The 16,353-nt window shown below is 38.5% G+C and overlaps 1 protein-coding gene across 3 annotated transcripts in view; it reads right to left on the bottom strand.

Annotated features, from left to right (window-relative positions):
- Positions 1-16,353, bottom strand: part of smap1 (small ArfGAP 1) — an 89,667-nt gene that overhangs the window by 37,513 nt on the left and 35,801 nt on the right. The window contains exon 6 of one of the 3 annotated variants that reach the window (XM_026355846.1): positions 14,513-14,587. The exons of the other annotated variants lie outside the window; for them this stretch is intronic. Within the exon in view, the coding sequence (XP_026211631.1) occupies positions 14,513-14,587 (75 nt within the window). The remainder of the gene's footprint in view (positions 1-14,512; positions 14,588-16,353) is intronic. 3 annotated transcript variants of the gene reach the window in all.

Genomic DNA, 16,353 nt, shown 5'->3' on the forward strand with positions numbered 1-16,353 from the left:
AAGGCGGTTTCATAAAGTATTTACATAAAATCTACATTATTCATGAGCACATACAACCTGATGAATAATACAGCTCTCATCTTATGGCACTTTTTCACCTTGAGTAATGGCTAAAGTTGGAGACGTATATAGAGGAAGACAAAAGTTGTTTAGCAGAGTCTGATTCAGAGTGTGAAGTGACAGAATCTGCACAGGTACAACTGAGACTGATGTTTCTAAAGGCTGAGACCGTGTCTACTGTATTTATAATTTCTATGTAATGTATTTTTATAATTATGGTGGTGGTGCTAGTTTTAAAAAATATGTCTAATGACCAAACCATAACCATGCACTATATTTTTAAAGGTGCAAAAGCTTTGGGGTCTAGGTCGTGGTTTGGAGGAAGGAGAGTTGTTGGATGACTGATGAACCAACAGAGCCACAGCAGCCGAAAGCCTTAAAAACAAGTAGGTGAATTGATTTGACATTCTCTGGGACTTTCCATGAAAATTTTAAAAGTAGAAAATCAGCAGAGTGGTTAGTAATACTTGACTAGCATCATGTGACACATAACGTGATTGCCAGCTTTGTTTGACAATTATTGATCTAGTGACATCACAAGTATGCTCAGTGTCTAGTAGGAGCAGAAGCAGCAGTATTACACTGCTAGTTGTAGTAGCACTGCAGGGAGTGGGTTGCCTTCTTGTGGCTGACAGCTGCCTTATTAACACTATAAAAGAGAATAATGAAACTGCCACTGGCTGTATGAGCCACTGATGCCAAAGACAGTCATTTGCAATGGATGGAAGAGGAAGAAACAAAAGGCAAACCAGAGGGTTCACCAACAACGAAGGGAAGGATTGGGGGGTAAACTGGGGGGAAAGGAGAAGACAAACAATAAGGAGGGGTGAGGGCAGGAGATGAAGAGAAGCAGACAGGAACAATGAAGAGGAAAGAAAGCAGGACAGAAATAAGAGGGAGCCAAAAATAAATAGAAAAAGATAAGTGAAAGGAGTAAAGGATACTGAAGAAAGATGGTGTAATGCCTGATAATGAAGAAAAAACTGAAGCTGAGAAACTAAGGAAGAACTGAGGAGATGACAAAATGGGGAGAATGATGAGGAGACAAGGGGAAGGGAGGATGAGACAGTGGGCAGGAGGCCAAAAGTGTGTGTGTTCCAAGTGTCAGAAGTCGATGTGTGTTTGTGTGTGACAGAGAAGAAGTGTGCTGAAAATAAATCAAAACACACTGAGACATGCATATGATAACGTCGGCAGCCCCCCATCTCTACTTGGAAGCACACTACAAAGTCCCTGCATGCGGGTTTGTATTACTAATGTTGTGGGGACATACATGTGAAGTGTATTTACACATTGTAGAGGCTTGACTTCCTTTTTGGGGACAGAAGTCAGTTTAGGTAAAGGTAAGGGTTTGGGTTTGGGTTAGGCAAGAAGTGGTTAGGGTAAGACTGAGGTTAAGTCTCCAGGAAATGACACTCAAGTCAGTATAATGTCCTCTATAGTGTGTGTGTGTCTGTGTGTGCAGCACCGCAGTAAGTCAGAGGCTGTTAGGAGTGCTAGGCTGTTGCAGTTCTGCACCATTCAACATGATCTGTCACTCAGCTGGTGGCACTGGCACACACACGCAGACAATCTAAAAGGTTTTGTCACGGAGAGGAGATGTTAAGGTGCCACACCCCTGCATCTCTTCCACCCAGTTACACGCACCTGACAGCCATGGAGAAGCCATTGCATTTTAAAACACACACACACACACACACGCACACACACACACACTGAGAGAAACATACACGTGTGGTTAGGGCAGGCATTTAACAGGTGAATATACGTACAAACAGGTAAAAGACAGACTCTCATATAGTAAATATAAAGGTATTAACAAACACAAATTCAAGGAATGCATGCAAAGGTGCATAAACAAACACACACAACACAAACACACACACACTCAACAAATATATGCATCCACAGAGACACAAACACCACACAAGTGTTTGAAGAAGGTCACTGTGTGTTCTGACAGCTGATGCGTGACGGCACTGTTCAGGGAAAGAATGCCTAATCAAATCAAAACACAGGAAAAAACACACACACACACACACACACACACACACACACACACACACACACACACACACACACACACACACCAATTTAAACAAGGTATTTTCATGTATTTGCAGAAGTGAATCTTATTTGTCACAAAACAGCAGAGCTTTCACAGCATCAGAAATCTTGTTATGCTGTGTTTTGGGGGAAGTGGCAGCCAGCTTCAGGTTAGACTTTGTTTGTTGGATACACACACACACACACACGCACCCACTTAAAGGTAACAGATGCGTCAGTTCAGGGCACAAACACCCAATGCTGGTCTTTAGGATCACACAGAACAAACTGGGTCTCACAAACTCAGACAAACACACGGATGTAGGGAACACACCGAGCAACAAGGATGATCTGGGGATGCAGTGAATCTTCCTGCAGCTTTAGTGTTTTACCCTCTACAAATGAAGGGCATACAAGTATATATCTGCAAGGTTTTTGTGATTTAGTCACGCTGTTTTCTGCTTTTCCCACACACCCTCTCATGTCCTATTCTAACAGAGGAGAAGGAGGATTGGACCTCATGTTGTTGCTGTGAAACCCACCTCCATCACTTTGCATAAAGTAATTGGATTTATGGTGTTTTACATACGGAGGTCCTGACTTTACTGCACTAGTGGCTTCAATAACACACAGAGAACACAGTGTGTGGGTGTGCGTGTGTCCATGTCCAATGGAGAAAAGTTGACAAAGAACTGAAGTGTGTGTGTGTGTGTGTAACACAGAATGAGAAACAAACTACATATGACAGACTGTGAGTCTGAGGAGAGTAGTTTTGCAGCTTAGTAGTAGTTCTGCAGCTGATGGTTTGATGTATAAATTAGCAATTAGCAAGAATAAGCGTGTGATAATGTGTGTGTGCCTTTTGGTATACAAAGTATTTAAAGTATACATCCTCATTCAGACAGGGGACTTTCTTTGAGGAGTAAAATGCTCTTCCTATGTTAATGTCTGATTCATATGTATCTAGTGTTGCACTTAGGTTGATACCTTAAAAAAAAACATCAGAGCAAATCTTTTCAGTTAGAAATAAGTTAATATCAATAATTATTACAATATGATTCATGTCATTATTTCTTAGTTTTAAAACTGCCTTTTTGTTTAAACTCAAAATGACTTAACTGCAACCTAGAATATACTTTACATAAATCAGTCTAACTCCAATCTCTAGCTTTGTCATAAATCCTTAATTAAAAACTTTAGTCACATATTAATGCACTTTGACACGACATGTTTTCCTATAGAACCTGATTTCACATTTCTTATCTAATTATGACCTTCAAGCGAGAAAATAGCTTTTGCAATGATCTTAATCTGAAACTCTGCTGTGATTCAATCATTCGCTGGGCCTAGCACAGGGGGGTTGTGCAAATGCGTAACACATTACTTAACCGACAAAAGTATATTGTATTTGGTATACTATATTGTATGTGCTAACTATATACATGTATGTTTACAAAAACGGTATACAAAAAAAAATTATTTTATAACTTTATCAGTGTAATAAAAAGCACAAAATGTCTCCATCAACTTAGTAGTCTAAATCTTACAACTGAGTATATGCTAGACAACATACTAAAAAGTATGTCGCAAAGCTGCTGCTGACTTCACACCTACTGTGTGTCTGCATTGGACGATACACGACTGATGTCAGGCACAATTATCCAACATGCTGAAAAAAATCTTTAAGAGAATAAGTGGAAACAACTGCATCTGAAGACCAAGGAACAGACCACAAATTCCATCAGTTGCCTCGTCCTAATCATATCAGTTTGATCTGTAATAAGTTCGACAGAAATAAACTTCCCATTGCGACAAATGTTATGTTGCTTGTTCCTAACTGCAGCAGCTGTGTATCAACTGAAAAAAGACAGAATATTAAAGTGCCATTCAGTCATGCTTCTGATATATACAATTATTTGCTAATAACAATTTTAAGGTTTACTATATAACAACTTCTCAACCAATCATATGCTACCTGCAGCATGATAGCCGCCATAACAAATAGTCCTCCTTGTCAGCAAGGCCTTGACATGATTCTGTGATTGACAATAAATCTGTTGTATCTTATGGTTTACAAATCCCTGAGCTGTGTAAATGCCAACCAGCTCAGCGGACATGGCTCACTCTGTTTGGAGAGGTAAGCTGGGATATAACTGTCTTTGTGGCATATAGGCTCTGCTTCATCACAGCGGGGGAGACGTGACTGTGTGCTTGGGTGTGTACAGAATAGGAGGAGGAGCAAGTTTGTGTGTGTATTGATTCACCTGCACATTTATTGTGTGAGAGGGTATATGTGTGTTTTATAGGCTGCATCTGACTTGTGTGTCCGAGTGTGTTTTCTTGGGAAACAGGCCTGATTCTCTTCCTCCAGTAGGGTAAATCCAGATTGATTAGCCTCCTTGTGGCTACACTATTGATCCTTTAACTCCTAGACCCGAGTGAGCACTGCTTTCTATATGTGTGGTGCAGTGTGTGTGTGTGTGTGTCTGTGTGTGTCACGTTGTTAGTCACAGAACGTCGCTCCTTTGGCTGCCCTTCACACCATCCGCTCAAACTAACGCCAATCGACCACAGATATGCTTTAGCTGCTGCTGCTCAGTGTGTGTGTGTGTGTGTGTGTGTGTGTGTGTGTGTGTGTGATTGTGTCACATCCAATCTCAGAAACCTCTGAGAGCCCAACTCAGTCCAGATGTACAGAGCACCTAGCGATAACGCACTCCCCAAATCCCTGCACTGAATGAACCAGGATATACACAAACACGTCTGGCCACATACAAACACACACACACTTCTTCATTTCTATCACCAACAAAGGAAAGCGCCGGTGTTTTCCATAAAGGAAAGCAGCCTCTTGTTCTCTTTGATAATTTATTCATGCGCTGAAAGAAAAAGACAACATACACCAGCAGTCTAGTGGGACAACAGTGATTTAGTGCTTGTAGAGAGAACGGCAGACACAGAGAGTAAGAAAGAGAGAGAAGGAGAGGGGAGGACAAATGAAGGAGAGACGGAGATGAATGGAGGTGAGGAGAGAGTGAAAACAACCACAGAGATAATGGAGTCACTTCTAGCCAGGAAAGCAATGCATGCTTTTGGATGTGTGTGTATGTGTGTGTGTGTGTATGTGTACACTCTGTCCTTTCTCTTTCCTTTCTTTTACACACTTTTACATTCATGGCTGTTTCTGCAAAATATACACTGATCAGCCTCAATATTAAAACCTGCCTAATAGTGTGTCGGTCTCCCTCTGCCACCATGTCCTCTAGTATCTGGCACTAAGATGTAGTAGCATATCCTTTAAGTCCTATCAGTTATAATGGGGTTGCCTTTGCCACCTTGCCTTCTTTCCATAGTGCATCCTGATTAGAGTACAGTAGAGATACGTCTGACCAATTTCATCATTTTAATATACCACCAAAGCCCAGTTTGCTTTTAAAAATTTCAGTTTAAATCCAGCCCATACTGTCAGGTACAGGCACCGGACAATGCATCCAACCAATCACACAATGTAGAAGCTCTTGTATGGCATTGGATGAGACGGGTGCTCTGTGCTCCCTACACGCATCAGTGAGCCATGGGCACTCTCAACCCTGTAGGTAATTCACTGTGGCTTCTTCCTTGGACCACTTTTTGGTAGATACTAATCATCACATACTGGGAACACCCCACAAGCCCAAGCAAGTTTTGGAGATGCTCTGACCCGATGTCTAGTCAGTTTGTCTAGTGCTTGCTCAAGTGGGATTGCTGGATTTTCTAGATAATTCTATATACAGGTATATTCTGTAAGGTCTTAAACCTCACACTGTAAAGTGCCTTGAGATGATTTTGTTGTGATTTGGCGCTATATAAATCAAGCCCTTGTCAAAGACCCTTAAATGCCCCTTTTTCCTCCTGCATCCAAAACATCAACTTCAAGACTGTTCACTTGTTGCTTTACTATACTAATCTTACTATATCAGTCCATATCTCATTCCTGTGTAATGTCAGAATCGATGTCATTCAAGTTTTAATGTTGTGGCTGATGTATATGAATTTCTTAACTGACCAATCTTAAGACCTGTGTATTGCAGGTGTTTGCTGACAAACATGTTCACATACACTACGAAAAGGCTATTGTCAGAACTTGGGAGGCTAGTGACCAATGGTTTAGTTTGTTGTCTTATGAAATACCTCAATGGTATGGTTTCTCTTTATCTCGAGAATAACCATAATCCAACTTTAAAGTAGGTGATGCCCAATGTCTTTTACTGAATTTCTTCAGCTTTCGGTTTGTTTGAGGACACCTGTTTGCTCTAATGCCAGCATCTAATGAGTGCTGTAGTTTAATTAGTGCCTACAGGCATGGGATAGCACATGTGAAGACGGAGACACAGTTGAGCTCTGACAGCCTCAATCAAGCTGAATTAAATCGTTCTTATGAATAGAGGAAAAGAAGGCCAACTACTTGATATTCTACTGAATCTGTCCACACCTGTTTATATCAACACTTAAATGCAGTAGAATCTATATTACCACTATGTTTGCCAAAATAACCCTCTTTATATTGCTTTTTACATACAATGTTCACATCTGATGTGCAGACTTCTCTCTAAGCAAAAAAGTTAGTGCTTCTAGTTTTTTCTTTAATTTAAATGTCCAACATATCACTAAGTTCCCCCTGTCAATGAACAGACACATCACCGTGCATGCTCTATAGATGAAAACATAAAAAAGAATTTATTTGGTATAAGAGAAGAGAAAGTGTAAGGTCAGAATACTTCAAGAAGCTTTCCTGTCAATATGGCACAGAAAAGAGCACATGTGAAATCCATAGGAATAATGAAGTTTATTTACAAAGTGCGAGTTCCTGCCATGTAAAGTTCAGAAAAGCATATTCTTTGATAGTTTTTACTAGTTGCCCTGCTGGAACCCATTCCAACATCTTCAGCCATAGCAATAGACAAAACAGTATTACATAATGAATGTCACACTGATTGGGATGTTTTAACAGTAGTGGTCAGTGTTTCACCTTGTGTCATGTGATTTCCCTTTAGATCTCCTCTATGTTATCTGCCATGTATCAAACTGTACAAGGACCTTATTCAAATATAACGTACTATGTATGCACAAACTACTGTTAGGAGACAGATATGCTGTTGTATGGTACACCATGCAAGTTTCAATCACTGTGACACTGGGCTGACGTGCCGTGACGAGACAACACTGCCTAACATCTGTCTAAACACCTGTGCTATGGTGCACTAGAGGGAAAATTTACATACACATTAATAGAACACTTGATTGAAGAAGTAAAGAAGACGGCATCAATTTTAAAGTCAACATGTTTCAGCAACTACCACCTTTATCAATAGGTTTTTGCAACATGCTGAACTAAACCTGAAATAGTCTGCTGCACCGTGTACTCTGTAGTAATTGTTTGACTTGTTGGCCTTTCTGGTTGGCCTACCAGTGACTTTCTTAATCACATTGTATGGAACAAATCAACAGCTCAATGAATGTAAGAGAACAGTATTATCCATTAACAGTTTATTTAACCAATTAAATCTTCAACCAGGTTGATAACAAGAAAAAACAAGACATTGTCAATTAATTCTGATATTACGTAGTAAAGGGAGAAATTATACATAGATTTGAAGTCATTCTGTATAGCCCTACGGGTCAGATTATAGAGAATGTACTCTATCAGATCGTGGTCATGAGAAATTAAGTATTTCTAGCTCTACCAAACAGCCACAGTGGAAGGCAGAGAGGGAAGTCATCATAGAGATGGAAGAAACACAATGGGTTTCTTGCACAAACAAGTTGTTCTTAACTGCCACATATGAGCAACATACATTCTTCAATTTTTGTCTAAAAAAAGAATAAACTTCACTAGTGTTTTAGGCCTGTTGTACTTGTTGCTTCATTATTTCTGTTATTGTACAGTGCTGATCTAATGTCACATCTCTGACAAATGTGCTATTAACACTTTCTAACAGTGTAGAAACAGTTTAGTACTTTTTTTGCCTTTTACTGCAACTCACTCTGACAGTGGGACTGCAGCTCTGCAGTGTGAAAATGATCTTTTTACTCTCACTGACATTTTTGTGAATGACACTTTTCCATACATACAGCACAACAGCAGCCACATATGGCGTTTTAGGGGTACTGAACTTATATTCAATTCATAACAAATGATACCTGACAAGTCCTGACAAGTTCCTGAAGTTAGAGTTTGAAGAATCTGACATGGAACCCTGGCACAAACAAAAACAGGAGAAAAAACAAATACAAAAAAACTGTTGCATCAATGTTGTGTTTAAAAATGGACAGCCAGACATTCTCTCCAGGCAGATATCCACAGTGTTGTTCACATCAAAACTGAACAGTAGTGTAACCAGTGAGCATAGAGAGATTACAAAGTAAGTTCAGCTGCTGGCTTCTTTCTCATCTCCACACAGCTGGCCACAGAGGTGGTTTTTGCTTGTGAGATGCCCTGGAAAACCAGAAAAAAATGCCACAATATGTCTAGAAAACTGTATCATCATTTGGTTTATTTGGTAGCAATTCCAGTAGGACCTATTATTTATTTATATATTATTTATATTATTTGAGTTAGCAGTGCACTTTTGATTGAGTCCCCCGACCCCACACCTCCAATCAGCATTCCCCTCAGGAGACCTTTGGTGAAGTTAGCCTACCCCATCCTCCTCGTCTAGTATAGCACATCTATGTAGGACTACACTGTGCAATGACAGAAATAAATAAGAACCTAAACATAACTATTCTGAATTTTGACAATGTCAATTGTAAAAAGCGCTCTACAAATAAAATTGAATTGAATTGAATTGAATTGAATTTTACTGTGCCATGCCGCCCCCCCAGCAACATGCCCAAGTCACCCAAACATGTATGGCTGGTCACACATAACTTAAGATGGTGGACTGTACATTTATATAAACATAGAATAGTGCATATATGTTGTGGTTGTGTCCAAACATTGTTTTCCATTGGTATAACTTAAAGTTATGAGGTGCTTAACAGAAATGGATGGGCAATCAGAACCCAAAGAACTTCCTACAGTCCAAAACCGCAGGGAAATAATGAATATGTCAATGAAATTGTGAATTGGAAGTCATAGGAGGGAGGGAGAGACAACATTATTTTTTAAATTATTTCATTAGGGCAAACAGCATGCTATGAGTAATTACTCTGCACTTTCACACAGTGATTCAAATTCAATAAATGAGTGGCGCATGTGACTGACAGAATATGAAATAGGCCAAATGTCTCTGAGGATATGAAAACCTGAATATTTTGAAATACTTTCATCGTCAATTAATTAGACAGAATATAACGCACGCAGCAAAAACCTGAGGTGCTATGTTAATATCAGATTAAGTTTAGACCACTTGATCAGGCTTACTTCAACATTTGCTTCCAGATTTTACATATTAACACCAGGGAATACTACTCATGCTGTGAAAACTCTTCTTCTCCAATATGATATAATGTATTTACCTACAGAGGCTTTTTCTGAATATGATTCAAAAATATTATGTTTATAAGCATAAAATATTCATATGATATTAACTAAATAATAACTGAGAGAATACCACATCTGAAATTGACATGGCAAGCTCCATTAAAGTCACGACTTATCACTCTGTTGGATTCTGCATAGCTACAGAAACACCAACTTGTGGTTATACAATAGACTATCTTTCCTCATAAACAATCTTTGGCTGTGTACAGACATCACCTAGAGAGAGAACTGGAACCAGTAAGTTGTATTGAGTTATACTTAGAACTACTGGATATAGATTTGTAATATGGAATTGCGTTAAACCACAACCAGTGGGATTTCCTCTATCATATCATATCTCTAACTTTTTGACATTTTGCATTATTTTCTTTGTCACCAATAGCATAGATTTCAGTAAACTGGTAACTTGTAACAAAGACTACTGTAAGAAAAACACAGAATTCCTGAAATATTCAGTTTTTTTTATATTTATTTTATATTTATATTTTTTATATTAAAAAATGAAAGCTGGGCATATCAGCTATTTTGTCTCTCTGCAGCCACATTTCAACAACAGAAGAACTACAGAATTAAAGAAATCCATATTGATTGCAGTCGCTGACTTTCATCTGTAAAATCAGCTCAGTAGCTAGTGCATTCACAGCATTTTGAACTCATATTTTCTGAGAAAAGCCAAAGTGCTCTTTATGCAAACCTCTCTGAAGAAGAAAGGAAATGAAACATTTCTACTGATTAAAGCGCAGGCTTCTCCCTCCAGAAACCACTGCGGTGCACCAAACATAGTATAAGTTAGGGTTAGACATTTAGTTGTGATAGTTAAGTTTAGGTAAAGAGCTAGGAAATACAATATGTACATACATGTGCATGTATGTGTATACAGACATATTCATAATTATATGAATATGTCTGTATAATTACATGTGTAGAATGATAAAGGGTGTTGTTTCACGGTGAGGACAGAGACATGTAGGAAAGGAGAGAAAGAAAAGACCATGTGAGAGACAAAGGGGAAAAGTGAGTTGAGAGAGAGAAGAAAGATGGAGACAGAGAAAACATGGCTGTCAGCATGTTTCCTGCTATAGTGAAGATTAAACAGCTTTCAGCATGTCAGCATACACTTGGACTAACAAGTGTCTTTCTCTCTGTCACACACACACACACACACACACACACACACTCTCTCACACACACACACACACACACACACACACACAAGAAGTGTCCTCATATCTCCTTGACACAGGGGCTCATTGGCAACAGGAGCATGGCTGATAAGAAGGAAGAAAAGGAGATGTGCAACACCACATATCTCTGCCAGCATGGATAGGCGAACAAAGAATCATTCATTCCTTAAATTCCTGCAACAAACCACGTGTTGCCTACACAATCATGCACACACACACACACACACACACACACACATTAACGTGTCAGCTATCTGTGGGTCAACTGGTATACTGCAATCTCCTAATTTTATCATTCAAGACAAGGTCTTCTTGATACAAAAGAACAACGTGCCTTCAGTACTACACTACTACAGAGGTCTGGTATCCCCTCCGTGCGCTTGAGACTGTGCTGTGCAGTGAACCAGTTTGTAAACTTAAGCTGCTTTCACACGTGCAACACCCTGAACATGTCTGGTCTGCATGTGAAAATGCAAATGTCTAAGTTATTCATCTCAGAAATTACCTGGACGTAATCCTGTGGGCCCCCTAGTTAAAAGTCTGCATGATGCCAGTGTGAGCCTAGATGTGAAGTATTCACAGCGAGAGAGGGGCAGCCAGCCAACACCATAAAGTAGAGTTCAAAATCAGCCCATTGCTACAAGTAGTACTAGTAACACTAAATGCAATTTGAAAAACACCTCGAAAATACAACACCACCTCAAACTTCGTTAAAAATTCTTTTTAAAAAGTGCCGTCCGGTTTGAGCTGGATCGACGTCTGACCATGTTCTCCTCCAGAGTTTGTTTGGGACCAGTCCAACATCACACCTGGTCAAGGGTCTTGTTGCAGTTTATTTTGATTTGCACCAAAGTGTGATTGCTGTGTTCAGACATGCCAAATGAAATGCGCCAAGGGTTCGATTCAAACAGACTTAACAAGGTAGCTGTGAAAGCACCCTTATCTGATATGAAACGCCAGCAGCTTCACATGTAACTCAACAGTTTCAACAGTATTTTGTAGTTGTTGTATCATATTGGTTGTGCTTGTATTTTATCTCAGATGCTGAATTCAGAAGTCCAATAATCACTCTATATACAGAAGACTCATCCCTATGTTACTGAGTGATTTTCTATGATGTCAGTGAAGGCTGAGGCCAGATCAGTCAATCTTAACTACTTTAAGTGAAGCAACACACAGTACTGCCTTGGAAATACCCTGGTTGTGGTTTCTACGGGAAGATAGTGTAATAGCATACAAGGAGTCTGAGGGTAATTGCATTTTCATCATTTGGGAATAATTATAGGCTGATTGCTTTTCATGCCATTACAAGAAAACACAATATTTCTTTTCAGCATTGATCTACAGCACAACAGTATTCTTCAGGCCAGCTCTGGATGCATTAGCACACCAGAAACCTGAGGCGAGTTCCAGTAAACGCATGAGTTGAAATTAACAGCAAGTACCTTGGCAAACAGTAGATTTAGATTCTAATTCATGATTATAATTCTAGATTTGACAGTGATGTTATTGCAAAGGAAATCCACTTATTTAAATATGTTTCTGGGTATTTTGGTTTCCTAATAGTCAGTTAGGTGAACTGGTAAACTCGAAACACTAAATTGCCAATAGTAGCAGCAGGCAATATGGATAAGATCATACATTTGTTTACCACCTTGGGAAACTTAGTCCATAACTTGTCCCTTGGTACCAATGTATTGGTTCTCGTGACATCCCTACAGACATATAAAGTAAATAGTGAAATACTAAAGTAGGTATGGCATCCAACTTTAATTGTTGATATCTGCTGATGTAAAAGACTCACATCAGGATCATGGCTTAAAAAAAATTATTGGGACATCCCCAAAGGTATCAGATTTTTGAAATAATGTGCAAACAGCCAAGAAACCTGTTCTCAAGTAAAAGATAGACAATAAGATAGGACAGAAATAATGCAATAGAAATTTGACAATATATTTCAGTGATATTAATAACAATCACATTAACAATATACTAGTCTACAGAGTCACGTTTTTAAGGAGATGGAGGTAGAGTACAGACCCTTGTGTTGCTATATTTTACTCTCAGTGGAAAAGGTTGCACATAGCCTATATTTCTGTTCCCTGTAGAGCATCTGAAGACATATACACACACATACAGTATATACACACATAGTAGAGCAGGATCCACACCGCTGAGAGCTACATTATTCCCTCACTGCTTTGCAGGCCATGAAATAATCTGAATTTACTAACCATGACCTAGAAACACACACATTTACTCCTTCACTCCCTCTTTCTCTCAAAAATACAAGACATACCACAACTCGGCCATGCATACACTCCACTCAGTTAAACACAGGCCAGTGCATGGCCAATAATATACATCGTATACTCTAAATAAAATGCATTTATACATCGCACACAGAAATAATCACTTTCAGCTCGACGGATAGCATCATAGCGATTGAGATGAGATTTCCATGTGCACAAGAAATTATCCATACTGATGCACAGAGCATCTGTGAATAACATAAATGTTTATGAAGAGTTTCCCATGAGGATTCAGTTCCTGCACAACAGAGGTGGAGCGGCACAGTCTCTCTGTTGATACACATCATGCATTCATAACGGCACTTTGGCACACACAAAGAAGGCAGCACTTATCCTTGTCCTCATTCAGGCCTCCACAGCACAGCAAACACCAATGTACGTAAAGCACGGTAAATGTCACTGAACTGGATCCTCTTTCTTTTTCTCCTCTTCTTCTCACCTTTCTCTTGTAGATGCACTTATTGGCCAGAATTCAGTATTGGCTAAAGGGCTGAATACCAATGTGTACATTAGTTTGTAATCAATAGACAGGGATGGCTGAGACAGAAATAAACCATTACAGAAAGCTTCCTTACGGATTTCAAAACAGCTAAAAATCTAAACTCTGCTTTATATAAACATTTTTTTACATTTGATCATAAATCGTTGAATTCAAATGCGTTTATTTGAAGCTGCACTGAGATATTTTGGCCACATGTGTGCAGAAGATTTATTATGTATTTATTTATTTATCTTTTGACACAATATTGTTACACTCTTACATTTTATTTTTCTGCGGTTTATTTTTGCCATGGTATCAAAATTAAAAACTGTAGAATTTCAGTGGTACTGGTGCCAACTTCCAAATTCAGGTTTCATAGCATCTCTATTACAAACATAACAAAAATGCTAATTTAGTAAAACAACAAATGATACTGTACTATTTCCTGTTTGGACCTTGGCAAAAAAGTGTATGCACCAAAGTATATTATTATTATATAGTTATTATCTTTTTAGAAAACTGTCATGTGCTGCTGCTGGAAACCAGGTTTATAAACACAAAACCAAAACATCACATAAAATATCCTAACCAGGACCCATCAGTGCAGTGATACTGTACAGCCCCTTAACTGTTAAAATAACTCCACTACTTAGTTGTCAGATATTCTACCAGTTCTTTGTTTTTAGTTAAAGGATTCCACATGGCTGTTACATCCAGCCTTTAAGTAAGGAGCAGAGAGATGGTTGTGTGCACAACATCAAAAAGCTACTGTTGATAATTTCACTATTGTCATTTTCAACTTATTATCAAAAATGTCTTGTTAACTTTCCTGACAATGGCTGTTGTAACAAATTGTACTTAGATGTGTGAAATTAAATAACTAAACTTAAATAAATGTTTTTACCTTTGCGTTGTTGTGTCTCTCAAATTTATCAACCTCCTTCTCTTTCTTCCTCTCCTCTTTTTTCTTTTCACGCTCCTTTTGTGGAGAAAAAAAAATATGTGGTGTAAGAATGCAGCATAATTGCTACAGCAGAGATGCTAATGTTACGCTGCTATCAGTTTGCTGTACTGTACATGTTCACAGAAATGTATTAAATGATCTACCTTAATTTTCTGTTCTTGACAGAGTGGAGAGCTTTCAAGACATTTGTAATACAGATTAAAAGCCTTCTTTCTTGGTAACACTGACAAAAACAATATATTAATTGTAATATTATAGATACTTTGACTGAATTGACGGCCATTGGCCTCGATCCAACCGGTTGAGGCAGATGGCTGCCCACATTGAGCCTGGTTCTGCTGGAGGTTTCTTCCTCTAAAGGGAGTTTATCCTCTCCACTATTGCTTGGTGCTGCTCAAGTGGAATGTTGGGTTTTCTATATAATTCTGTATACAGTTATATTTGGTAAGGTCTTAAACCTTAAATACTGTATTGTAAGTGCCTTGAGATGACTTCTGTTGTGATTTGGCGCTATACAAATAAAATTGAATTGAATCTAAATATAATTAGCATTAAATAAAGATGCAATAAAAGAAAATCATTAGTACACAGTACAAGATTGAAAACTGATATGTTTCTGTTCTACAATACCACGACTAACATACAGTACGATGCTACTTAAGTGTGCAGAAAGAAGGTACTTTTATTCATTAAATCACCATTTGACATCCATTATAATATTCTGGAGGAGGTAGCATGAGGACTAATGGTAAAGATTTTCTATACCTCTTGGCAGGTCGGAAACAATTAGATCTCATTCCTTAATGTGCTTTTAATGCACTCACAATGAAGATTTAATGTGCAGACATTATTAGCGTATGAAGAGTTGATGTAGTGTTTTCAGGTTAATGGCTCTGTCTTGCTTTGTTATATGTAAATGAGCCTGTGCCGATGCCAGCCACCAACACGCTTTGTCTAATGACTGTCGGGATGCCAAAGAGGAAAGCTTTAGCTTAGTGGGTGAAAGCAACAATCTGGCCATTATGGTAACAATAATAGTCTGTTTCTCACTGTGTCTCCCTCTCTCTCTGTTCTCTCAGTGCAATTGCTTTATCAGCTGTTTATGTGTTTTTAGTTATTTATGCTGAGATGCTTATTTGTCTTGAGAGCATAATAATCAATAGTACATAATCATCTAAATTTAGAGTGATGCAAATCAGAATGAACACAGAGCATTTTGTATTATTCTAGATTAACTATCTTGTGAGTGTTTGTGAGCACATTTAAGGTAATCAAAATTGAGTAATTAAATGAAAAAGTTATGTTAAAATGAGATGTTAAAAACAGTACATTAATCTGTCACATACAGAAAGCCTATGTTAATGCAAACGCCGGAACTTTAATTTATGAAGAACTTCAATGTATGGAAATGAGGGTACTGCTACAGTATGTATGTATGCTCTATTGGAGTAGTAGCAGTTTAAAATAAAGTGAATTGGTGTTCGCCCACATACAGTAAATAGGTCATATTTTGTCTTTAATTTTGTTGACAAATCAATAAGCAACTTTGAGTTTATTATCTCTGAGGCTCTGACTCTATTAACCATGACCTAATGAGGCTAGCATGGGCCAATTTGCTCCAGGAGCATTAGCAGGCTGTTATACTCCCATCTGATCATCACTAATAAAACACAGCAAATTCCAGCTGGGATCTTCCACATACCATGCTGGCTTTGTTTCTAACTTATTTAATCAGTTCACATAGGGTTATGGTTGCTATAGACTGACAATGCACTTTTGAA

Source organism: Anabas testudineus, chromosome 15 (assembly GCF_900324465.2).
Source record: "Anabas testudineus chromosome 15, fAnaTes1.2, whole genome shotgun sequence".
Taxonomy (NCBI): domain Eukaryota; kingdom Metazoa; phylum Chordata; class Actinopteri; order Anabantiformes; family Anabantidae; genus Anabas; species Anabas testudineus.